The sequence below is a fragment of the Pyrgilauda ruficollis genome, unplaced genomic scaffold (assembly GCF_017590135.1).
Source record: "Pyrgilauda ruficollis isolate IOZ18807 unplaced genomic scaffold, ASM1759013v1 scaffold132, whole genome shotgun sequence".
Taxonomy (NCBI): Eukaryota; Metazoa; Chordata; class Aves; order Passeriformes; family Passeridae; genus Pyrgilauda; species Pyrgilauda ruficollis.
In genome coordinates this window covers 301,329-328,951 of record NW_024511655.1, presented here as the reverse complement: position 1 = coordinate 328,951, position 27,623 = coordinate 301,329, and the positions used below count along the sequence as shown (strand labels likewise).

Below are 27,623 nucleotides of genomic sequence, written 5' to 3'. Positions count from 1 at the left end.
AAAATAAACTTGTAATTTCTAATGTTTTCAGCAAGCTTAAATTACTAATTCTTGGAAGCAAGCAGTGATATGGAAATGAATTCTCCTAAGACTGACATATTCCTGAAACTCCATTATGTGCCCTGCTTAATGCCTATAAACTAATAAGAAAAAAGGAATTGTGCCAGATCTTTGTACTTATGAGATTTGTAAAATGTTGTAACTGAAGAAATCAAATAGTCTGGGTGTTTCTTGAAGAGAAATCATGTAAAAAGCTTGAACCTCTCAACTGACATACAAAACCTCCCAAAACCACTCTCAAACCTGCAATGCAAAAACGTGAAAATACAGCCTTGACCTGTTAGAAGCTTTTCTATTGTGGACTTTGTGACCTCTCAGATTTGAATGGGAAAAGGCAAATAAAGAGAAGTGGGAGAGATTTTGAATTTGTGAATTTTTGTTTTGCCGTGGTGTCTCAAAGAGATCTCTACTTAGTAGGTTTATTCCTTTCTAAAAATGTAATTGAGTGTACTAAGCCCACCTGGATTAGCCATCTCTCTGTGCTTGATAATCACACTCCCGCCTTCTCCCCCTGCTCCCTCTCCTTTATCTCCTTCTCACATATAAATTGCATCTCAGCATATCCAAACTTAATCCACAAAGAGGCCATGCAAATCTAATCCTCCAAATATATCATTTAAAAAATCTCATTTCATTATTTATCCTAATCCTGCACACAGACAGCACAAGACAATCACCTCCCAGTGATAACGATTTGCACAGCTTGAAGAGTTCTTTGGACACTTAGAAAGATCCAGCTGGTTAAACAATCACTTTCATGCATCACTGTCTAATTACTCTTCACAGGACTGCTAGGGCACCTCAACTTATTGTCATACACCACCAGCACTTCAGGAGAAAATGGGCAAATAGTTGCTTTTAGATAACCTCCTTCCTCGTCACATAACCTGAAGTCCACAACTTGTCACCTCAAGAACATTATGATGTCAAAATTTGAAGATAATATTGTTTAAAAGAAGAGGTCTCATCTAAAAATGGGTAACAGGAATGAGGCAGATAAAGGTAGATTTGCTATTCACAGTGTGGGATTTAGAGTTAACTGCAGTTCTGCCAGCTTTAGATGCATTTTGATTTGTTTTGTTGGCCTGCAATCACAAAAATCAATCGCAATGTTGTGTGTTGACAGCAGCAGCAGCCCAGCTTCACTGAGGTGTTTTCAGGACTGCGAATCAGGATGCTCCTCCCAGAACCAAAGTATATATAACACTGATTTTTTGAAGATTTTTCTCCACAAAATGTCATAAGCTGAAATACTGCTGGCACACATCAATTTCTAATCCTGTCTCTAGATACAAAACACTCAAAATAGGTAGGAACTAAAACAACCTGCCTTCCACCCAGGGGTATTATAGGTAAAGCCATCAATCCATTTTAACAGTGTTTACTAAAAACACTTTAAAGATCTGAGGGTTTTTTCCCCCCCAGATGTTGTGCTAAATGCCATCTGCTTTACTCCTGAAGGAATAAAAGCCATCATACATTTTGCTTCGAGATAAAGTGAAGCAGAGTGGTCATTAGCCAAAAAAACAGAAATTAGGAGTTTTCTGAATACATAATTAGGGATCTAATGAAATGGACTTCTTTAGCCAAAAAGTCAGGAGATTAGAAATCAGAGGAAGAAAAAAAAAAAAAAGAGGCCTCATCAGCTTTGTGGAAAGTACAAAATATAGAGAGGAGAAAAACACCCTCTAAATTATATAAATAGAATGTAATTCAAACGTATAATTTTGATTGATGAAAAATTCCAGAGGACACTTCCCAGGCCAAAGTCTCTCCTGTTTTATTTTGGTTCTATTTTAGAAACCATACTTATGGATCTATCTTCTTTCCCTCCATTATCAGAGCTAATAAATACATTTCCAAACTAAACTTCTATTGAAATGTTGCTCACTAGAATTTTTGCTCCAGTGCACAAATCACCATTTCAAGCTGCCCTCCTCTGTAAGAGCCATGCACTAAAGACATTCTAGAAAACTACCAAGCAGACCTAACTTTTGGCATTTTCAACATCCTGAAGCAGCAAGAACCGCTTGGAATAAGCAACAGCAATTAGAGATGATGAGATCTCCTGTCACATCCACACATCAATCTGGAAACAGAATTTAGCTCAAGATTTTTTCAGCTCTGCATTCTGCAGCTGCAGCCACGGACAGAACCTCAGAACGTGGTTTTTCCCCTGATCACAAGCAATGTTACACACATTGGGAAGCCCCAAATGATGCCTCTGATCACCAGAGATCTCAAAGACATTCCCAAGATAATAGAAGGTGATTTTGTGTTATTTCTGCCCAGTCAAGCACAACAGTGATAAGGTGATATCCCATTCCAATCTGTTTCACAGTTTCACCCAGTCAAAGCTTGTGTCACTTTCTTCCGCGCTTTTTTAAAGGATTTCTGCAGCAGCTCTTCATTTGCAGAGTCATTTGCCCACTTGCACAACATCCTGCATGGCCATTAAGTAGCTATTAGAGTTGTGTACTTTACTTTGGCATTTATGTTGCACATAAAAAGATTAAAGGGCCATCAACCACTCTCTTTTCATTTAATTATTTCTACTCCACTGACTGTATTTCCAGTACATTATGCAAAGTGATGGAATCCTACTACGTTTAAAAACTTATTTATTCCTAGTGGACAAGACTATAAAAAATAACACACAACTGTTTATTTTAGACCACCACAATACAGATTTGCTTCGAGTGCTTCCCAGGACACAATAGTTTTCTTTGATTATCTATCTCTTCCATGATTTGTCACACATATACAATCTATACCTGGGTAAAACCCACAGAAATCATCCACTCACACCTTCACACACAGAAGCTGTTGGAAACAACCGCAGCAACAAAGCTCATGTGAATTCTCACTTTTACACCATCCCTCTGGTATAAGATATTTATTCAACATTTATTCATTTCTCTCAGATATTCTATGGCCTCATCTTCAGTGGCCTCCTTGGAAATATTTGGTTTTTTGCCACATTTTCTCCCCACACTCTACATCTAGCCAAAGACATGGGAGAAGGACAAGCCACAGTCACTGTCAAAAAATCCTGAATGTTATTAAAATCTCCCTTCAACCTGCCTGTAATTGAGACCCCTGTGTGTCCACCAACACACTTAGAGCATCTTAAGCAGCTTATCAGAGCTTTTTGCCTCTGACACTTCTGTGTTTCAGGAAAACAAGCAACTCCCTTGGCTTTATTTAAAAGTATCACTCAGTGCACTCCTTTCACACAAGGGGGAGTGATCGTAGGCTCCTTAAAAGGGGCTGAGAGTGAAGCAAACAGGGGGATGAAGGCAACAGGAGTTATATTTAATAGGTTTAGAACTCACACTCTTCTACACCAATAAAGCTCTGGCTTATTTTATTTTATATGAATGTACTTTTGTGCTATTACTTTTCAAATAGTCTGCATGTCATAGTTGAGACAGCCACGATACACAGAGTATCACCACACAGTTTCAGAAAGCATCAACCCATGGAGAGTAACACCTCACCACATCAGAAGGCTCCAGGCATCTGGCCATGTTCTTTAGCCCTGTTCCTTAGCCCAGCCTTTTATCCCCTCACGTTGATGCAGTGCACCTGTGTGCCCTCTGCTCCCTTTGGTGGTTGGTCAGTGCCCCTGGGCACTCCATGGCTCATTGCTGTCACTGCTGCTCACAGCTGTGCCCTTGGGGATGAGGATCAGTCACAGCCCCACTCCTAATCACCACAAACTGTGTGCCTAAATTTGCACACTGCTGGGGAAACAAATCTGTCCTGTAGGTAAGATAACAAAGCCAGCATCTGTTCCCTGCCATGACAACCAAGAGGGCTGAATCAAAGAGAGGTCCCTCATGCTGCTGACAAGGACAAAACCATTTGGATGATGGATCCTGCAGCATCATGGATACAAATCCATGGCAGACCAGCTTTGCCACCGGGGGAAAGGGAAACAGGCAGCTGACACCATTGCCAAAGGATTCAACTTCTTTGGGAAGAGTGCAAGAAAAGATTTTGAACAGCCCAAGCCATTTATTGAGTGAGAACAGTGATTCCTGTTCCAAGGATCATCCTATAAAAAATTCAGAAGAAAACACTGGGTAATCTGTGAGTGACAGATACTTCATGTTGTGTGAGTAGCAAGGGGGAAAAAAAAAAAAGAAAGAAAAATAACCAAAACAAGCCCTAGACACACAGGCAAGCACTTGGGAGGTCTGCAAGAAGAACTTTTCACAAATACATTTAGAGGATTATTATCACGATTTTACAGAACAGCTACAGGTAGGAAAAAGAAAGTGTCAATAGCTTGGAGGACTCTAAATGAAAAATGCAAGCCATACTGACTTTGGATGACATGGAAATGTTTAATAAACACTTCATTGCATTCACATCCCACTCTCTGATAGTCACACTGTTTCTTCTTTGGCTTAAGAGGACTGCCACCTACTGAGTTACCCCCACCTTCAGCAGGTTTTAGGAAAGAGATCAACATTACCTTCAAATCAAGAGAATTTGGACAGAGCTTTAATGTATTTCTATATATAAATATAAAAAGGTATCTTAATATGTAAGGATTAGAGTGCTGGACATATTCTTCTTTGCTGCAGAAGTTGTTTTGGTTTTAACCTGGAAATCCTTGCTGTTAACTGCTGACTGGTTGCTTTCAGTTTTAAGTGTTTTCAAGATGTGATTTTATCTGGAATATTTCCTAGTGATTGGCTATAATCTGTAAGGAGTGTGGGAAAAAAACCCACAAATGACAGATTCCTAGATCTGCATTCGTACATAATCTAAAAATTTCCACAGATATTACCTAGAAAAGTATTCCAAAATGTTTAGACATCATTATTAGAATTCAAGATAAACCCCGCTGCTCAGAAAGTACAAAAAAAAAGAAAAAATCAGAAAAACGTTTCCTACCCCCCTGTCTCCTGCTGCCTGGGCATGTCCTTTCTTAAGTTTCTATATCCAGGCAGAAATAAGAGCGAACTGAAACGAGGCTGAGCACAAATGAAACGTTAGATTCTTTTCCCCTAAATTCGGTACCCAAAGATGCCATCTAGTGACCACCTCCTGAATGCAGGGACAGCTCCCGAAAACGCAGCTCGGAGCCCACGTTACACATCAGCTGAGGCCATCTCCATCACTGCGTGCGTGAGTGTGAGAAGCAGAAGGGTGAAGTCCTCAGCCAGGGTGCTTTTATTCACGGACATCCCTTGGCACATCTGTCACTCCTTCCGTGCTCCCATCTCTCCATCTGGAACGGGGCTGCTGTCTCAGGGAACGTTTCTGTGTGCCTCCCCAAACAGCAGAACACTGAGGCATTCACTGTTCCTCACCATTTCCTAGCCAGGAAAGGTCCTGTCTGCTCTTGCTACCCACACATATTAATTTTGACTTGACTTGGAAAAAAGTAATTTTTGGCTGGCAGCCAACAGGATCAGAGCACTGGCTCTGGTAGCACTCAGAACACAGGCTGGGAGAGAAGGATGCTAATCCCAAATTTTGGTAAGCCAGGAATGTGGGACCAAGTCAAAGAAAAAAACCTCACTAAGGATGGCTCTTTGGAAAACTTGAGTCCAGTCTGACAGCCAAGAGAAACTCCTTCAAAACCCTCATATTGGCTGTTAGGAAATGTAGGGAAGAACTTTTGCACAGTAACAGGTGCACAGTGGTGACCTTATCCTGAATTTAAACAAGGCCCACAGAAAAGCTCTACACACACACACAGCACCCAGAAGTCAAATCAGAGAGTGAAATTCAAGTTTGGATTGTATCTTTTTAAAATTCTGCTGCTGTAGGGCAGGGTAATTGATTTTCTGTAAGGAAAAAGATGCAATCAGCATGTTCAGGATGTAGGAAGGCTTTTGAATATTGATATCCCAGATAAAGATGCCAGAGCAGTCCGATCTATTGAGCTTCCAAAGAGATGCTTGTGGTTTTAGGATACTAATGGAACAAATTGATTTGTGTAATACAATATATTAACTTCAAGAAACCCTGACTTAAATATTGTCATCAAACCATTAGATAGCTCATCAAATACATTTAATCAAAATTCAGAATATGTTCTTGCTTCTGAGATGCTGAAAAACATTAAGCACCAGGTCATGTATTATGCACGTTTGGAAGATGGTCTATAGGGTATCTTTAACTTTTTTTGCTTTAGAATAGCTCAGCAAGGAAAATCAGGGGGAAAACCAACAAGGAAAGAAAAATCAATACAAATCATTGGTGTTTTCATATTCATGTGAAAGTCAGATCTTGTAAGCAAAATGAGTATTGCAAAATCAGGTAAAACCTGATTTAGGGCATCAAAAATTAATGCTTCTAATATGCATGGCATGTATACACATCACAGGAGGGAAAAACACAGTGTTATATACTGCAGGTTTCAGAAAAAACATTTAAAATGTATCTTTGCAAGATAAAGACTTTCCTCAAAAAAATCCCAAAAAATAAAAACCAAAAAAAAAAAACTTTAAAAACAGTGTACATTTAAAATTAAAGCTGTAAAAGTATCTTTTATCAGCAATGATGAAATTTTAAGTGTCCTAATGCTTCAAAGCAGCCACATTTCAAGAAAAATGCAGAAAATAGCTCCAGAAAAACAACCAGTTTCCAGGAAATCATTGGTCTCTTACATTTATGAATAGCAATAATGTTATATCATAACTTCTCATATGTGTTTGGGAAGACATTAAAGCCACTCTCACATATTTTAGGGGATGAGTGAAATGGGTTCCTTATTTTCATGCTCCTTCAAGTGACATATTTGCAACCTTTACCTTAAAGCTTGGCTACAGGAGACTACATGGGCAAATTTAATTTACTCCAAAGGTATGAAGTTAGAATGGATTTTAAAAAGAAATTAAATCAGAGTGACAGGGATTGTAGCAATTTAAATTCACACCTGCAGTTCAAACCACTTTTCAAGCCAATCACAACTTTTTAGTGACCCTATACTCTTGGTCATCCCAGTCTGTGTGTGCCAAACCTCATAGGGCTGGGTGTGGGCGTGCCAGCCTGGGAATGAAATAATATCCAGGCATTAATCACTTCAAGCTGATTGATTTCCATTCAAAATTATCTGTTGTTGTGGTTAGTGTGGTTTCTCTGTGTTCTGAAGTGTGAGCTGAAAGTCAAACCATAAATCTGCCACTGAGTGGCAGGTTGCATAATCCAGAGCCTGCACTATAAAAGGTATTTTCAGAGTTAAGCGCCAAGTTCTGGTTTAAAATACAAAACAAGCACTGTTCTCCTAAATGCTTCCCAGAACAAGATTCCAGCAATCAGGGATAAGTGGTATTTTAAGCCTACCCATTTCAGTGCCCGAGTAATCAGTTTGAGCCATCTGAAACAGGAGGATTATTAAGGGAAAATCCTTGTCAGGGTGAATCCTGTTAGAAAGCGCAGACCCTGTTCCTTGTGTGCATGACCGTACCTGTGATCCTGCTGCCAACTGTTTTCCTTCTATTCTACCAACATCTTGGACTACTGGATGCTTTTCCAAGCTTGTTCCTCATAAATAACACAGCAACTTGAAATTTACCCCTGTTTATAGTTGTACTGGAAAACACTGGGAGAATCCCAGAATTACATGTGCTTTATGACATATGAAACACTTCACCAATATTGTTTCCAGATAGTACAACCTAAGAAACTGGATAGTGTTTTTTAAGGAAAATCCTTAATATCTTTTGATTCTGAGCAGATCTGATGGCAGATTTTACATCCTGCTTGACTTGCAACTTGGGTCAATCCAGAAGAAGGATAATCAACTTTTTACTGATTCTTTACTTTTAAAATAGATCAAAACAGCCTTGCAATAACTTTCTAAAGTGCTTGGCTGATTAACTTAAGTATTTCCACTTAACTTTTAAATGTGATGAGTTGCAGCATCCTCCAAAGTAAGGTCAGGACTTCAAAAAATTCTAAATATTTAGTTTTGAACAAGAATATTTATGATACAATTCAGTCTTCCAGTTCTATCAACAGGGTGAAACCTCACTGAATCTCCAAACACAGGAACTATGGTGCAGTTCAACTCATTAAAAGGATTTTTTATATTCAGAACTAAACACTAAAACATCTACCAAAATGAATACTTAAAACCATCTTGGTACAGGTAAAGCTTCTCATTAAATAATCAGTATCACCTGCATTTATTAGCCATCTAATAAGACATAGGCTAATAAACTCAACACCTGTTTAATGAGGAAAAGTTCAGTAATATTTAACAGTTCTCTTCCCAGATACAGAATGACTAAATACAAGTTTGAGTTCAAGGTTACTTAGACTTTAGACACAGCAGCCACTATTTTAGGAACAATTTTCAGAGAGTTTTACACACAAATTAACCTAAAAAAAATTTAAATATATATATGATATATGATATATTAATGTAATATAGAAATGATAAATTAATATATATAATATATATTATATAATATATATAAATATTTAAATTATATATTATATATATTATATATATATATAAAATTTTCCCCCCCCCGGGTGTGTGGCAGCATTAAAAGCACAGTTAAAAGCACAAAGAGAGAAGCTGGAGGCAGTGGCACAGGCAAGCCCATGGCTCTAGCAGCACCTGCAGCTCCCCAGGTGTGTGCTCCTCCCTGCTGCTCAGGCTCACAGACACTTCCCACCCCGGGCCACTCAGGGGCACCGAGCCCCCGTGGCGAGGTCTGGGACTGTCTGCCTGCACCAAGAGGTGTCTGTCCTTGCCAGCACTGTGCCATCTGCTTTGGGGGAGTGAGGACCTGAGGATAGCCACTCCTAAGAATAGCATCCCTGTGCTGCGGTAGGGAGGAAAGCTGCAGCATCATCCCACTGCTGGGCTGCTCGGGAAACACAAAAAATGTATTATCCACCAGGGCAATGATGTATCACCCCCTGACAATCATTTCCACCTCCCTGTTCTCCTTGTCCCCAATAAACAAGAAATTTGCAGGAAAATAATAGTTTCTCTTTTTCATCTGTCCACCTGCTGCCCAGAATACAGGTAATATTTCACCAGCTCACCCTGAAAATGTGGATTCATTTATAAGCAAAGCATTAAAACCAGCGAGGAAGAATAATATGAGTTCAAGAGTCCATTTGAAAACAAACTACACCCTTAAAATTAATTTGCCAAAAATTAAACAAGATTCTTTAATTTGCCTTCCTCTGGGGCAAGCTCTTAGCAAAATTCTATAACATTAGAAACATTCTCTACTTCTTCAAATAAACCAATTCTGGCATTATTTCTTCTGAAAGTCTTTTGTTGGCTGCATGTAGCTGTGTCTTGTCCTTGGGTGATAAAATCTTAGCATGAAAACTTGGGCATTTTGGGAAGGTGTCTTAGATTTTCCTATCTATATTTGCATTTTTCTCTTTAACTGTGGCACAGGGCCTCAAAGTCTCCTATGAGATCAGTCCAAAGGAGAGGTTTGATCCTGGCAAGATGAAAGAAAACGTATAATCTATAAGGATTTACAGTCAGGAGCGTAACTATTTTCCTTTTTAAAGTCTTGGCTAACAAATGTTAATATAACTTATAAAAAATAACTTTATAACTTAACTGACAAACAAAATACGATACAAAGATATGTTATATTTCAGTTCCTTAAACTACTAATGTGTTGTACAGGGTATCCAATGTAATTACTTTCATTATTTTTAGGAGAGCAGCCAAAATACAGAACTATTTTCAATGTCTCTCTAGACAGCACTAAACTAATTCCTGATGTGCAAAACATAACCGCAAGCATGGAGTAAAGACTTAGTGATTGCTGTATAATTAGAGTTGAACCCTTGGCTACAAAAAAAAAAAAAAAAAAAAAAAAAAGACTCAAAACAATACACTGAAGTGCTTTTTGCTTGTAAGTCATCCACAAAATCAGTTTGACTTTCACAGCCACGTTTTATATTTGTGGATTGTGGACTGACTGGAGAGTTGAGAAAGTTGATGGACATTTTCCATTTCAGTTCTGAAAGCAAGTTTCAGAGTCAGCTACAAACACAAACACACTTTTGTGTGTAAATAACATAACCAAGTCACGCTACCATTTAAAATTCAATCCATCTTGTGAGTTCACAATTAGGAACATTCACTCAGGTCTGTTTACTTTACCTGGAGACCAAGAATTTATTTCTGAGCCCAGAGTATCCCTTTAGTACTGATCTATAACAAAAGGAGCTGAGCTCTCTAGCAAGGGAGGACAGCAAAAAAGCAGAGCCACGATTTCAGAACAGAATATGGATTACCTAACAGCTGCTCTGTTTAGGCATCATTTTCCTGATCACCTCCAACACTGCCATTACTTTAAGCAATTGCTCCATCAACTTCCTTAAATTAAGAATAATCTGATCTCAGCTAACTGGGGAGTGTTTCAAAGAGTTTTCAGCCTCTGTTGTCAAGCCTTTAATCTGAGCTGTTAAAAATCAGAAGGGGAAAAAAGCCCCACTGTGTCATTTAGTGCAGCAGAAAAAGATGACTTATCAACACTTTTGGAATATGTACAGATCTAAGGCTTGCCTTGCTTTTTTTTTAAGTTGCTTTTAAAAGTGTTAGGTCATGCTAAATGTAATGAGTTAGATGAATTAAGCCATTGTATTTAATTCTGATAGACAGACAGAATGATTGAAACAGAAGTCGTGTTCTGATATAAATAATATTTACACAGGTGCATCAGAGAATCCCAGTTAAACAGAATTCCAGAGGGAAAAAAAAAAGGATGCTAAATCAAAGTAAAAGCTATTGCTACTGTCATTGAAGATACTTAGAGAAAGCAAAAAGATCAACAATAGTTGATCATAGGTTCATAAGATATTACAAAGTATCACTAATTATAAAAAAAAAACAAAAAAAACCCCCAAAAAACTATTAGCATAGAGATGCTAGAATTTAAATATATATTCTTTATGAAATTCAAAATGCTCCAGAATTCCAGGAGGCAAAAGCTACAGATTTTTGTCTGCTAACAGTCATTAAGATCTGCCAGGTTTGTTAAAATTTGAGAAGCTCAAAACAGATTTTAATGGCTTGAAAAAAACATGTTCTATGAGTAGTTTCCACAAGAACAACTAGGAATCAAAAATTAGGTATTACTCCTAGGTTTTTAGCACATTGCAGAACAGGGCTGCTCAAATTCTGCCACAAGCTGAAGTATTCTCTCTTAAACCAATAATTGGGCTTAAATTCCCCAGAAGGCTCCATCACTTCATAAATCATTCACGTCATAGCTTTAACTTTTTGGTGCTTCTACAGTAATTTGTAACATTAGACATCTCTGATGTCTCTATCTGCTCTCGACTTGAAAATATTCCATGGGCTGTGATTTTGAACAGAAAATGGGAATGCATCACTGGAAGTAAAAGGAATAAACCATCATAGTAACTCCTTTCTTGAGACATCCCTCAGAGTTTGCACTTCTTTGATCCTCTCTGGTGTGACAGATGATTTCTTGAGGGAAAAAAAAATGCAGAAAAAACCAGAAGAGGAAAAATTCCCCACCTGCATGTCCAATTTCACACAGCAGCAATCCCAGATGCACTGGAAATGCTGAGTTTCCTACCACATAACTCTCATTTTATATTGCTATGCAATTTATTTTTAGCCTATTTCAATGCTTTGGAGAGTTGTGCTGCTCCTTTCCAGCTGATTAGAGTTATTCCTAAGTGGCTCTTAGCAAGCATGGAAATGGGAGTGACATGTCAGCTGAGCAGCCCAGACAGTAAAATATTATGAATTAAAATTCCTTATTCAGAGATAAGCATGCACACAAGCTTACATTCTCTACAAGCTCTAGACATAGGCTTGCTTTTTTTTTTTTTTTTTTAATTTGAAATGTTTTTGATGTTTTGGCTTTATGCTGCCCTCGAAACCTTGACAAATGATAAAATTATTATCATGGAATCCTTTATTTTACTCTTCCTTCAAACAAGACCTGCATTATTTTTTGAGAAATGGGTTGGTAGACTCAGTGTTCCCAAGGATTTCTAACAAATACTCCTGTTAGAGTAAGAAATCTCTACTGCATCTTGCTCAGAAGATCAAGACTGAAAGAAGGAAAGGCCCTTCAAGGCACCTTTGGCCAGAGAGGACGCCCTGCAGGTTGTGTGGGAAGCAGATGGTACCTCCCATAGGCAGCCTGCAGATAAAACCAGCTCTCCAGTCACCTCTGCCTCCCCGTTCCCATTATTACTGAGTGATGATTCATTTCAGAGCCTTTTCCCAAACTGCTGTTTATCATCACTGGGAACAAATGCCTCGCTCAGCAAAGCTAAAGTGCAGAAACTTGCTGAGGTTCATTCTTTGAATTTCCATCACTTGAGACAAAAAAGTGGGGTTGATTTACATCCTCAGCTACAGAGAGTTGTCAGAATTAGCTGATTATTACTGCACCCAGCTCCTGTGTCAGCTGGGCTTTGTGGGCTGGCTTGCCAGCACCTCACATCTAGTTCTTTGCATAGATTTTTTTTTTTTTTTTTTGGTTGCAGTATAGTTTTTGGAGGAGAATTCGGTTTAAGCAAAAATATGGCATATAGCATGTTCCTGATCTTTCTAAAACATAAATCAGACACAGAGTATCTTTGTGTATGATCACTGTGTTGAGTGTTGTCATCCGTTCCCATTTTTTTTAATGACAGATCTGTCCAGGGGAAACATTATGTAGCAAAAAATCACTCCTCAAAGGATGAAACTGTTCAGAATCCCAAGAGCCAGGTGGTTGGTTGTGCAAAACACAGAAGCAAGGCAGGAAAGAGTATTTCAGAGGTCAGAGCTTTGGATGACATCCCTCAAGACAGGGGGACTGAATGAACAGTGCCTGACCTGTCAGCTTGGGTTCTGGGTACCAGGGTTACAGTGGGATCCCACCTTCAGAGCAATATATAATATAATACAATAAATATAATATAATATAATATAATATAATATAATATAATATAATATAATATAATATAATATAATATAATAGGTGTAATAGTCATCCCTTGAGTTTTCAACCCATTTGAAATGGCTGCCTTTGTATCTGCATCATAGCACACTTTTTCAAGTCAACACGTGAGAAAATTTTGTCTTTTAAATTTTATTTTAATTTGGCTTTATATTTTCTTGGCCACATTGAGTCCAGCCTGTACTGTCGAGTCAGAACATATTTCCCAGCTCTCAGAATTTCTTAGCTCTTTACACTACTGCCATGACAATGTTTGTGATTAACTTTCTCAACAAAAATATCTTTCCCTCACATATATAAATTTCTTTTATACTTCCTCCATTTAGTCCTTCCAGCTGCAGCAATGTTTTGTCCTTAACTGCTGCTGCTCATGCCAAACAGTTCAAGTTGCACAATAATTCTGTCACAGGCACACAGGCACCTTCTACTCAAGGTGAAATCATGTGGAAGGAGAATTTATCAAACTTTATTATCAAAACCCTTGAGGTGCTCATTTGGTGAGATACCATCTCTTCTGTCTCATTGAAATCCATTTATTTGTAGTGGTTTCCAAAGTTATTTGTGCATAGAATTTTTCAGAGTTCTAATAATCACCACAACATGTCTGTTTATTCTTCAGTTGCCTTTCTAGCTAAAAACTAGCCAGAACTGATCATAACAAATCAGGAATAATTTGTTAAAAAGGATTTTGCTAATTTGGGTTATTTAAAAAAGGTGGGCCATTTAGGCTGGATGAAAAGGGGGTTTTTATCTGTATTTTTCCCTCTCCACTGCTGTGTTGAACACAGAATCATAGAATCAATTATATGGGATAAGGCACTGGGATATTATGGGATATTATTATGTCCAGACAGCAAATTTGGGAAACCAAGACTCCTGTCCTTCTGGAAGGCCAGGACAGATGTCAGCTCCTCAATCCACAGTAAAGCATCTTTCCTTCCTGCAGGAAGGCAAATCCATTTTCTAGCAGCCTGGCTGGCTCGACTGCCTGGGAAGGTGTTGTGCTAATTATAAAAAGGGATGGTGGAAATGAGGAACAAATCTGGTTTTACTGAACGCACACGACATTAAAAACTAAGAATGTGAAAAACAGAAAATTCTCTGCTTCAGAAACAGCAAAAGGATGCATTTCATTAACACAGCTTGGAGTTGTTTGGTAACTTCTGCGATGGAGAGGGAATGCTGGACAAGGATTGCTGCAGTTTCTGCTTTTAACACCTGTGTACGGTTACATAAGTAAAAAAGAAATTGCAAGGGAACTGTATTATTCCTGGATAATCTGTCACTGCATTTTCAAGTTGCTGGAAACTCAGAAATAAGGGATACCAAACAAAAGCACAGGCACTGTGCTCAGTGGCACTCAGTCTGGCCGACAGTGTGGTCTCAGTGATCCCTGAGGTCACAGAGTTCACAGAGTCACAGAATGACTAGGCTGGAGGAAAGGATGACCTCCCTGCTCCTGCTGGCCACACTGTTCCTGATCCAGGCCTTTCCTGACACAAATATCCCAGGCCTCTGTGCCACTTTGGAGAGGAAAAGCCAGTGTGGAGCCTGGCAGAGTGTGCTGTGACACTAGAGGTCAGCACGGGCACAGCTCCATGGGCAGCGCAGGGCCGGGAATGTGCCCTGCCAGTGCTGCCTCCGAGTGTGCCACAGCCCCCGGGACTGGCACAGCTCGGGCTGCACGGACCAGATCCTTGCCTGGAAAAAGGAGCTCTTGAGAACTGCTCATCGTCACTGCAGCCATGAGCCCGCATCAGATCTGATCTGAAATAAACTCCCAGCACTCCTACAGCTGCTAATAAGGTGTATCCCAAGGGCACAGGATAGAAAAAGGCATGAAATAGGCTATGGAATGAAAACTCACCCTAAGACAATATTAAAAATGAGGCTGGAACTCAAGGAAAGGTGCACTGAGGAGGACGAGAGTTGAAAGACAGCAAGAATCTCTCAGACGCGCTGAGTCTGCCTTTATATCAGTATCATTTGTAAAATCTAGCAGTTCTCCAGGCATTTTAGGGAAGGAGGAGTAATAAATGATAAAGTTGGAATGTAGCTAAAGATAACTTCCAGCCTGAAAATGAATACTTCACCTCAGCTGTGGGCAATCAGATAGCCCTGAATTCTGAAGGATGTGGAGCATAAAATCACAAGTGTAATTGAAAGCATTTATGTAGTAAGTCTCTCAAGTTCATCTAATACCTTATGACGGAAGAAAAGCAAACAGAAACATCTAAATTAAAGCAGGAGAAACATTTTTTCAACTTACCCAGAACATTTTAGCAAAAAAAACCACCAAAAACATTTTAATGTACTTCGGCATAGAAAGACATTTCAGAATGGAATTGGCTCATTACCGAATAACACAAGATAACTGTCAATGCAGAAAGAGTAAATATGTGACATTTGTATTCTCTGTTTGAGCAGGTAAAATGCAAGATGATGTGCCAATCTCATCTGAGGGAATATTTTTACTCTCAGAATAATTCTGCAGAATATTAAAAACTGGCTAGAAAATGTCAAAAACTGGCACTTTTGAAAATGAGGTAGCACGAAGGTCTTGTTTGTAAGAATTTTTTAAAAGCAGGCAAAAGAATTTAGCAGACCACAATAATGATTTTCTTTGTTGTTGTTCTTTTTCCATTAGATCTCTAAATGTCAAGGGAACTTCTTTAAACTGGAAAGCAGCGGGTCCTGTGCTGGTGCCATTCAAGGGCAAATGAGACAACCTGGATAACTGGGAGCCCACAGACCTGGCATCAACCCTAGCAAAATAATGGAGCAATTCCTCCAAATCTCAATTAATGGAGGATAAAAGAAAGGAAGTAGAATTAATGCCAGTCAATATGATTTTTTTTTTTTGGAAAACAGAACCTGCCAAACTGGTATGATATCTTTGAAGAGAACACAGGAACCAGGTGCTGTTCTGTCCTGCCCACTTCCAGAGAACAGTTGGGAATGCAATAACGTTCCCTAAAAATGGAACTTTCCTTAGAGGAGAGATTATACATCAGCCTGACATGAAACACCTGCCCAGCAGTTTTACTGGGCCTGGAGTGTTTAATTGGAGTTTGTTTTTTCCAAGAACTATTCCTCTTTCCTTCACTCATGGCGTGCAAATGACAAGCCTCTATTAAACCCAATTGTTCAAACTTAATAGCAAAGGGAAGCTGCTGGAAGAAATGTTCCTAAATCTTGTTGAGGGGAAAGAGCTGTTGCTGTGGTGCTGGTGTGGAAAAGGCTGAGTCTGAGCTTCATTTCCTCCACATTGAAATGATCTACTTTCTAAATCATTATCATAAGAAGTTCTGCTGCTTTGCAAAGACCACGATGCAAATTCTTGCAAGTGGCACAAGTTTGTGATGTTTCTCAGCTGATGTTCTTTCAGCAATCCCAACAGACCTAATTTAATTTCTAATCATTTCACCATGCCTAACACATTTTTCTAAATTACTTCTGCATTTTTACTCAGAGGGAATACTAGCTGATTTTTGCTTATAAAGCTTTTCCCTTTCATTCCCATTGTTTCCTATGCAGAGGGAATGCACAGAGCAATTCTGTGATCAGCTGCTTTCACTCCATGCCATATTTCAATAATAATATGGCACATACTGTGCATTCCATATATTTCATTTCCCTCCCAGCTCCAACCTCTATCACATTATTCACAGAAGCACTGAACCTCATTCTGGGTATGGGACATTTTTTGAGACAGCCCAGCAAAATATGGGAGTGCACAAGTTCACTGCCAAAGAAAATGTGTCCCTTTTGTTGCTATTTACATTTTCATCCTTTTTAGAGTAGAAGAATGACATATTTAAAGCCTTAAGCTATATTAACATTATTATTCCCACTGTACCATAAGCAAACAGGAAAACAATCAGAAAGAAGGCAATAGTTATAAATTACAGTAAATGTCTGGTGCTTTGCCAGACACATGGCATAAGTCTTCATAATTTCATGTCAGAAAATTTATAACATGCTTCTGTTTATATTCTTTTCTTACTTCCAGCTTTCATAATACTTTTGTTCCTATTGTGACAATCATTTTCTTAATTTTTGTGTTCCTTTGAAGGATCAAAGACATTCTTGCTCAAAAAACAATCATTGTCTATTAAGACAATCCTGTCACATACTGAATTTACCTCCTGAAGTAATTCTCAAGGAAGTCTTTAAAGATTTGTAACAAACAGGTTGGTTACTCCCTCTTCAAAATCACTAAAAAGATGCAAAACTTCTTTCTTATCTTTAAACTTCACTTCGTGCCCTCAGAATTTTCTATAGATTTGGAGACAAATGGACAGCTCAAATTTAATGCAAAATTACTGTTCCTACATTGGGCAATTCCGGCTTCAATCTTCCTTTTGTTTAATATATCTCCATCTCTAAATTCTGATTTTTCTCAAGCCCTTTGAAGAGCTACATGACTGTTCTCCCTCTGTTCTCGGAGCCTGGATCCATTCTCTCCAAATATTAGATCTGGTTTTCCCTTCTCTTTTCCCCTCTCAAAAGGGAGATAGAAAAGGAAGCACAACCTTTCCACATAGGAAAAAAAAAAAAAAAGAAAAGTATACCTTGTAGTTTATAGTGATATGCATAAAAGAAAAACATCTGTAAATGAATGATACGATGCATAAATTTTAGTGTATCATCTGTGCAATGCCAGAAGTTTTTAATCAATACAACAGAGATCTAAAAACACATCAATAGATTATTTCAAACTGCATACACTCCTGGAGAACATTAATTATATTCTCATAGCCCATTTATAATGAGCTTTTAATTAGAGAGGATGTCCTCACATCTTAATTCTTAAAAGCAGAGAAATGATGAGATGGTAGGCAATTCTTAAAATAACCTGCTTTAATGTAGATTTCGGGTCTTTTTAATTATTATACCAGGACTATAAAGGCTCCTTGCTTAAAGTTACTTGTGGCAATACATGCATGTGATAAAGGAGGATTCCATTTCCTTTGTCATCAGTAAGGATGGGTATGGGACATCCCACTAAAGGATGCCTCCTCCAGCATTCAGAGAAAGGTCAACAGGGCTGTGGACAAGAGCTAAATGCATTGTATAACTCCTTCAGACTGGGAAATGACTGGCCAAGTTTTCTTCCCTTATTTATTTGTCTCATTAGACATTTTCCCACACTTTAGAAAATAATAAAAAAAACAAAACAACATAATCCTATACAAAATGTCTGCACACAGTTCTGTGTAAAAGCTTTGGTACTTCCCAGCATAGTTCCTCATGAGAAAATCTGCTTGCTTGGACAGTAAAATCCAATCAATAAACCCACCTGTATTTTTTAATTCAGCAGCTCAGCTTTATCCAATTCTCCCATTTCTAGCAGTACACAAAGGCCCTGATGTGTCTGTTGGGACAGACACGTGGCATCTGTCACATTAGGGTTCAACAGGGGCTTGATGTGATTACCTGCTTTGCTTTCACTTGGTTTGCACTGAACTTCTTCCACACACTCTGCAGGAAACCAGCCAATATGTCCCCGGGTGCTGCCTTCCCAGAATCCACCTTCTCCGATGCTCAGCACTAAACAGGGCAGACACAGGCAGTGTTACACTTTGCCTCCTCACACAAATACACCATTTTTGCATTACACCTTCAGTAACCCCTGAAAACTGGCAAACACTGTGCAATAACTACTGCTGGTACCCCCAAAATGGGCACAGAGTAACCTTCAAGCAGGACCCACCCTACCTGGTCTTTGTAACCACTCCCCAAATATTTTTTTTTGGCACAAGTTTCCCTGGCCTTCACACAATTGTTTCCATTTTCAGTGTTCTCACTGCTGGATTAATCAAGGATAAATACATGGTAATACCACTACCAAAAAAACAGTGTCTTTTCTGCTGAAATGAAGTGCTGAACCCATCGTCAAATTGCACCCACACTGAAATGGATTTTAATAATACATATTTTGATATCTCCTGCTTTTCCTGCCTCCTAAGGAAACATGCTATTTGATTTAGTGGGTAGCTCCAGGGATTTGCAATTCAGGTTGAGTAATATGATTCAAGGGTTTGAATACACAGCAAACACTTGAACCTCCCATAGGTGAGATCCACAATGGAGATGCCTTTTGAAACATTTCAATGATTTTTTTTCTCAACAGAAGAAAACAACAATATGGAGGAGAATGATTTGTCAATAGGAGAAGAGGCTTTTATCTGGCACTTCTAATTATCTTGATATTAATTCTAGGACTCAGAAAGGATCGTGACAAAAGCCTGCAGAGCAAGAATTTTATAAATAAGCAACTGGAGGTGAATTATGGTGATGGAAGGACCCTAAATACTTGCTATGATGTTTAAATTAGTATTATAGAAGTTCCTGCAAACCACTGTATGTTTACTACATATTAGAAGGCTATAAATGTACTGTCAGAAAGATGCTGCGCATTAATATTGAAACAAAGGTGATACATCAACAAAACCAGGTTGATTGGGAATATGGATCAGACACACAGCACAGGTGCTCAGAGCTTCCCAAAGTCAGCCCAGCTCCATCCACTGAGTGCCAGCTCAGCCCCAACTCCCCCTGCTGAAAATCAAAGCTAACTAGCCCAAATCCATCTCTCTGCTGAGGGATTCCAGTACCTGGGATCCTGCCTCTGCAGGGTATTTCAGTGCTGCAGGGACATAATAGAGAGCTGCTTTGATGGTCTCCAATGCCAGCACTTCTGGCACTGTTAAAACCTTGCAGGCTTTAAAACCCTGGCCCCTGCCTGGCTGCAATTGAATTCGGGATCAGTGCTGCTGCTGTGACTAGGGGCACTGAAGCTGAATTTGATTTGCACTACTACAGAGCAGAATTAAAATGAAATCGTAAAACTGCATTTGAAAGTAAATGTTTACCAGGGTTTTTATTAATGCAACTCCCAGCTATTTGTGATATCACTTAACAGAGCATGGCCATCTATTAACAGAGCATTTGACAGAAAAATATTTATAAATACATCACTTTTAAGCCTTTTAATGTAGTATATTCCAGGAGATAGATTCCATGAACTGCACATTTACACACCACCACAGTAAGGAGTACATACTAAGTCCCAGGAAACATCCATTAAGGAAAAGTCCTACACCTGGATGGGTCCAAATGCACAATTTGTCAAGCACCTTCCTGACATATATGAGAAAACCTATAACCTATAACTCCTATAAACCTAACAAGTTATGGGATAGGGGGGGAGGGCACTGACCTTGGATGATACCAAAACTCGACACTGAAAATTGAGCTGAATTAAAAAATGTTAGCATGTCTTTTTTTTAAAAATATAAACACGGAACATAATCAATGAAAAACTACGTTACTGTACTGGGTGTCGTTAAAAATATTTAAAGCCTGAGCACATTAACTAACACACATTGTCCATCTGATAATTCAGTGTTACATAAAACATTCCCTGATCATCCATCCAATATAAATGGGGAATTCAGCAGCTTCCAATACATTGTTGACAATGTAACATCTACTCATACAAGAAAGCATTTCTTACATATGAGATAAGGAACGAGGAAAACTTAATAACCTATATGTATATATTAGAATCATTGTACAAACCAACTGTACATTGGTTTAATTTCAGTCACAAAAGAGTGTGTAGGACTCCAGCCAAAAGAAATTTCCAGGTGTTAGACAGTGAGAGTCCTATTGCCAGAAATTATCTACCTTCATTTCTTTTTTTGGGGGGGGGAGGCAGGAGTTTTCAGCACTGAATCTCAGTCCTGAATTTCACTCCACAAACTGGCAAGATGCTCAGAACAAAAACTACTTAGATGTTGAGACAAACTTCCCTAATTTGGTATTTTATTTATCTGTCAGATCTGCTGACACTCCCAATTCCAGCTCTAGAAAGAGAGAGGCACTGTAAGGAGGAAGTTAGGTATTTCAAACCCATGGAGTGATTTCATGTGTTTATGGCAGTAGCAGCTGATGCAAATCAACACTTTTGGGAAATGAAATTTGCCTTGGAAGACTGTCTGTCAGTGCAGGGTGAAAAGGGATTCCTACAGAGCAGAACCAGACCCACTTTAGCCCATTATTATATAAATTATTGAGTATTAGCCATCACTAATAGCCAGAGCAAAGGAAAAATACATGTAGTCCTGCCTGAAGACATAACATCCATGGAAAAGAAGTGGAAGGGTGAAATGAGTGCTGCTGGAATGCAGGCAGCCTTCAGCATGCTGGGAAAAACCTCATGCTGGGGGCCAGGAGAAAGAGGAAAAGCCTGCTGGAGCTGCAAGAGGCACAAAGATGACACAAGAGGCAAATGAGAGACAGCCCTGGATTCAGCTATGTGCAGACAGACAAATTGCTGGATATGGGGGACAAGCTCATATTCCAATGCAGAAGTTGAGCTCTAGATGGTTCTGCATCCCCAAAAACCTTGAAATGATCTTCTTCCCCCTCACGTGGTGCCATTAATAAGAAATTCTGCAGCATGAGCCAAGGCCATAATAAAGTACAGATCTATAAAAACTGGCAACACTTCACGCAGTCCAAAGTGGAGAACTTAAAGGATAAATAGAAGAATGTAATTTATCTATTGTACCCATTAATGTTTTTTTTAGAATGAGGCCTTAATTTCTATGTTTCCTGTCCCAATAGTGTTTTAAGAGACTCACTGCAACAGAAAATTTGTTACCAGCAAGAGATTTTCTAATCAATATTTTCCCTGCTGAAGGACAAAACAATGGTAAATGAAAGGATAACTTTCCCAAATTTAATAATAAGGCTTTCTAATTTCCAATGGTTTTCGCTTTTCTTTTGGTAAAATCAAAAGGTCTGGTTGCTATGGCAAAAGCAGGTCAGATGCTCTTCACACACAACCTGAATTACAAAAAGAATCTGATGTTGTAAGAGTGAAATAAAGATTCTTGTAACATCAGGAATCCAGGGACATCTTTTCACAACAAAAGTGTGGTTTAAGAGGAGTTGTGTCCAATTATATGAACAAAACTGCAAAGCAAGATTGGATAAGCACCAACAAGTGGGTAACAGGAAAACATGGATAGGCAGGTGACAATCAGGAGCTTGTATTTTAATGTCTTTAAAGCATTATACGTAAAATCAGCAAGATTCTGCCAGAAAATTAAACATATGGAATATTTTACAATATTATATATTATAAATTAATAGAGCATAGAATGCTTTGTCGCTTGCAAATTTAAATCTATTGGCAATGTATCTATTGTTATTTATATTAATGGATACTAATCTCAAACAGATTAATTACTCAATATACCATCAAAATCATTTTAATCAAAAGAACGTAGAATTCGTATCCTCCCACATTACAGCTCCCTCCATGCCCCAACAAGAAATGAAAGTATTTTTTTCCCGAACAAATTATGGTGACTACTATTTCTAAATTCCTTGTGATATGGAAATGCCCAGGAGCAAATTATTCCAGGCAGCATTATTTGCAAAAATGTCAAGGAAATTTAAAGCCAAATTCAGGCCAATGTCTTTACAGCGGTTACAGTCTGTACCTAAAATGTCTTTGTAATATCTAAATCAATTTTTAGTGCTTGGATAAACTGCATTATTCTTTATAGGGAAAATAAATAATCATATGAATTGGGAATGAGAGACCATATTCTGGGAAAAAAGAACATTTCTGCAACCAGCAGAAAAAAAAGGAAAAATCAACAGAATGAAAGTAAAGTATAAAGCTGGAAATCCATTGAAAAAAAGAAATTAACAGCTGAACCAGCCTGTGCTGATGTAAAAACTCTGGGTTTGTGTCCTGATGTAAAATTTGTCTCAATTTTCTTCTTTGAAATACAGCAGATTTTTAATTTCTAATTGGTAGAGACCAACCTTTTTTTCTCTCAAAAATAATTAACATTGTGATTTAGGCTTTTCCCTTGCTTGTTGTCTGACATAAATTTTCAGAATTATTTGTCTTTGGCAGGAGAGCTTCCAAATGACAGACAATCTTTGCAGGAATACTTATTGGAGGCTGTGGTGTCTCACCCCTGGATGTGTCCAAAGCCAGGGATTGGGACTGGATGACCCTTAAGCTCCATCCCAACCCCTAAAAACATCCTATGATTCCATGATTCTTTGATGAAAACAGACTTTATGTACAACATAAATGAAGGTCAACACAAGTTACAACTTAATCACGCTCTCTGTTAAAGACAGGGATTTTTCTGACTCTGTTCCTCTGCCCCTCCTAGCTCCCTCCCTCAGTGAGGGATGCTGAGCAGGATCTAGCTGTTTTGTCTCCTGGGCAGGCAGGTTCTGGCTCCCAAAGATGTCATCAAGAGAGCCTGGCAGAAGCTGAGGTCAGAGCAGCAGTGTGGGGAGGAACCCAGTGCCCCTCACCCTGCTGCCAGGCACAGGGAGGATTCCAGAACACACACACACACCTTCCTGGGCACTCCACCTACAGTCTGGAAGGGAAGCCTTGTGTATCTGCAGTTAATGATTCTGGCTAATTGGCCTGAGCAGTCAGACTGGACTGTGGCCCTACAGACATTTCTTGTGGTGAAGAAGGAAATGCAGCAGTTCCTTCCCAGCTAGAGTTATGGGAGCTGACCAAATTAGGGAGATAACACAGAGGTCCTGACTTAAAACACCTCTTCACCTTTTCTCACCTCTGCTTTCCCAGGAAAGAAATGGTGCAAACAAGCACTTCAGGAAAAGAATCTTGGAGTGAGAAGATGACTGGGGCTACTAACGGAGCAACCACTCTCTACGTCAAACCTACAAATACAATAAGCTGCACGTAATCCTCTAAGTCTGAGGAAATATGGCTCAGTTGAAATTTAACTGAGTGAGTTGTGCTGTTCAACATTTGGCCCTCTGTGGGAGCTTTTTCCCCTTGCCATAAAGGTTCTATGAAGATCACCTTTTCCCTGTTATTTACAAAACTATGAAATAGTTTTGAGATAGTGAGGGAGAGATGAAAACAGTGTGAGAAATCAATCTGCACTGATTTGAGTTTTGGTCAGAAATCACACATTGCAAAAATCTGTGGTATTCACATTCTCTAAACAGAGAGAGACATAATTCTCTCTCCCAGGATTTTCCTGGGTAAGGCAGTGAGAAGCTCAGAGAAGAAGAGAAAACAATTCTTGTCTCTATTCGCTGCTCCTGTTGTTTGACAAATATGGAATGTGTTATGGAGATTGTTTACTGAAAGTGATTTAGTTATTGCACACCGGTGAAGGCTGTTTTGTTTCCTTGGCCAGTTGGGTCAAAGCTGTGTCCTGACTCTCTCCAGACAGTCACGGGTTTTTCTTTAGTATTCTTTAGTATAGTATATCTTTAGTATAGTTTTAATACAGTATTAGTATTAGTAATATAAGTATTATAGTATATATAGTATTAGTATTATAAGTATTAGCTTAATAAAGCAATTGTTCAGCCTTCTGAATCATGGAGTCAAAGCACATTGTTCCCTCGCTGAGTGGTCGCCTGTTTCTACTATAAAAATGCACCCTCTGATCCCCAGCTCTGTTGAGGAAGGTGCAGAGTCAAGTTTGTCCTTCTCCACAGTGATGCCCAAACTTGAAATCAAGGGAACTCATACAGAATTAATGGAGAAGGGGCCCCAAGCCAACCTGGATGCAGAGCCTGGAGTGTTGTGTTGCACCACACTGGTGCACTCACAGCTCCTCTCTGACTCCTGGTGCTCCCTGTCCCATGAGTACTCCAGGCCAGCTGTTGAGTACTCAAGAAAGGATGTGTTAAAGTAGCCAAACACAATGACAGGGGATTTGTGGATGCTTTTACCTCCGGATCCCTTCCCATGGCCTCTGACAGCAAAGGGAACTCTCCTGCTGGAGCAGGAGCAAGTCTGGGTCTTTGTTACATTTTCATAGCACCACTCTGTCCTGCTTTTCAGACACAAGCAGCTCAAAGGAATGAGTGAGGATAGGACCTGCGATGAGCCATAGTTTATCGTGTTAAGAGCTGAAATCAAACCATTCAAGTCAGGAGACAGAAAGGAAGCAAAACAGACCAGTGAACCTGGGTAAGATTAATATTCTGTTTCACATTCATTTCATCCTTAATGTGAAAGAGCAGCTGAACAATATCTTGCAAACCTCTTAGGTTCAATTTTGCTGCCACACTTACCCACACAAGGTACAAAATGCTCTTGAAGAAACAGAACAGCCTTTCTGAGGTTCTTCCCTTCCCAGTATTTTGTTTACTAATCTAACAAGTAAAGCCCAGGAGACCAACTTTCCTCCTGCCCACAAGCACTGTCTGTTGGCAATATCTTTGAGCACAGCAGGGGTTTAATAATCTTTTTTTTTCAAAATGACTTACAAGTGGATTTCACAAGAAATGAAAATGTTGGTGATATATTTGGATTGCCCTGCTGGCTGAGATCATGCTGAAATAAAAGCAGAATCACAAGGGTCAATATTTCTGATGCACAGAACTACTGACTTCCTGCCCAGAGCAGATGCTTGAGCTGCTGCTGCTGAGTTAGTCCTGCTCCTGCTGAGCAGAGCATTCCTCTGACCCCGAGGAATGGAGATGAGAGCTGCATTTGGGTTTACCACAACCCTTCTGTGATGTGCCCGTACCAGAGGTATCTCAGAGGGCTCATGGAAGTCTGTTGGAGCATATTTGAGATACTGAAATAACTCCCTTTTTTTCCATATACCAGGCACTAGAAAAGGCTGAGAGAGTTGTGGGGGGGCAGCCTGGAAAGAAGAAGGATCTGGAGAGATCATGAAAAACAAAGCTGTGAGCAGAGTGAGACTTCAAATGCTCTCAAAGTATTTGAATCAGGTGGGTTTTTTCTTTCTAAGTCAGTGAAGGATAGTTAATGTGCATTTTAGGTATGTTTTAATATAACCCAGACTCTGAAAATAATCCTGATTTTTTGTTTTTGAAGTGACCAGAGCCTGTCTGCACCTGGAACTCAGACCTGTTACATTCCCAAAAACCTTCTCTATTGCTTTATCTTCATGGACAAGAAAACTGCTAATTTGCACACAAAGAATTTTTGAGCATTGCATTCTGAGTTTTGCTATCAAAGAGACCACTTAATTTCCTGTGCAAGAATTCAATTTAGGAACACAAAAGCTGATTGAAATTCATTTTACAGATATTTTATACGTGTTTGTGTGCATTTAGATTGTGGCAGATTTATTGCTATGGACTTTCAGATACAGAAGGAAGAAAGAAAAAAATATATAAAAACAAAATATTAGAAGTGTTTCAGTGAGGAATCAAACTAGGTCTCCTTTATTTATGTGAAAACATAAGATTAGGGCAGTTCTGGTATAAATAAAGATATCAGATTTATTTTTGCAAGCAGCCATGGCTCCTCTCTCATGAGTGGCAGACACACAAATGATGTCAGTGTGTATGACTAACAACTAAAAATACAGCAGGTATTTTTGTACAGGCTACGTAATATCCTATGAATACAAGACCATTTTGTTTAGTTTACATTTCTTTGAACCTTGCCCATTCACAGATTTCTCTGAGCAGTTTCCTTGTATCACACACTGTGAACTATTGTCAGTGATGCACTTCCACCAGTTTTAGAAAGAAAAAAAAACAAAACAACCCTGCTTCATCTCCATCTGAGGAAAACATCTGATTTTTCATCAAGAGGTTAGGAATTCATCCCTCTCTGTGACCCTTCTAATTCTGCCAAGTTAAAAAAGAAAATCCATAAAAACATTTCCCAAGTAATCCCTTTCTCTAATATGTTTTTCTGGGTTTTTATCCCTGCAATAAATGCCTTGCTACATCTTTGCTGTGATTAGTCTCATGGGATGTACTCGTGATGAGCATCTCCCCGGGGTCAGCCTGAACACGGGGCACAACCACTGAGCCAGTGCCAGGCCACGTTTGAGCTCCCCAGAGCAATCCAAGAGCCAGGACTTGGGCATCAGTGTCTTACACAGAACAGTGCAGTCACCAAGCTGGCAGAGGAGAGGGGCCAAGACTAAGCTTTTCCATTTCTCAGTGAGGATAAGATGTTTCCAAAGTGAAGGAAAAATTGAATTCCATGGGGTTTAACATTCTCCCATTTCTTCCAAGTACTGCACGGAGTAAGTTGCTAAACCCCAAACAGGCTGAGCTATGGTCTTGCTAAGTAAGTCTGTAAAAGACAGAAAATACATCCAGTACCAAGAATTCCTGCTCAGAAAGAGGAAAAAAATGCAAGATCTCCTTATAGTCAGCAGTTCTGGCACTCCCACAACACTGAGGACTCTGAGTTCTACTGTCTGTGCTTTTGGAGGATGGAGAGGGAGCCCATCCTGTTCACATGGAGTAATTTTTTTAAAACATCACAGAATCCTGGAATAGTTTAGGTTGAAAGAGACCTTCAAGATCATCTTGTTCCAGCCTTCTCCCAGTGAAAGGGTATCCTTCCACTATCCCAGATTGCTCCAAGCTCTGTCCAACCTGGCTTTGGACACTTCTAGGAATGAGGCAGCCACAGCTTCTCTGGGCCACCTGTGCTAGGGCTTCACCCCCTCTCAGGGAAGAATTTCTTCCTCAAATCTAGTCTAATCCACCATCTTTCGGTTCAAAGCCGTTGCTCCTTGTCCTATCACCAGACATATTGTCTAGCAATAATTACATTTTGACTGAAACAGGGAC

The 27,623-nt window shown here is 39.2% G+C and overlaps 1 protein-coding gene across 2 annotated transcripts in view; it reads right to left on the bottom strand.

The window, feature by feature from the left end:
• The window catches only part of SHANK2 (SH3 and multiple ankyrin repeat domains 2), a 240,978-nt gene that overhangs the window by 136,603 nt on the left and 76,752 nt on the right, over positions 1-27,623 (bottom strand). For both annotated transcript variants that reach the window (XM_041459183.1, XM_041459184.1), the window contains one exon: positions 18,444-18,557. In XM_041459183.1, the coding sequence (XP_041315117.1) occupies positions 18,444-18,557 (114 nt within the window). The remainder of the gene's footprint in view (positions 1-18,443; positions 18,558-27,623) is intronic.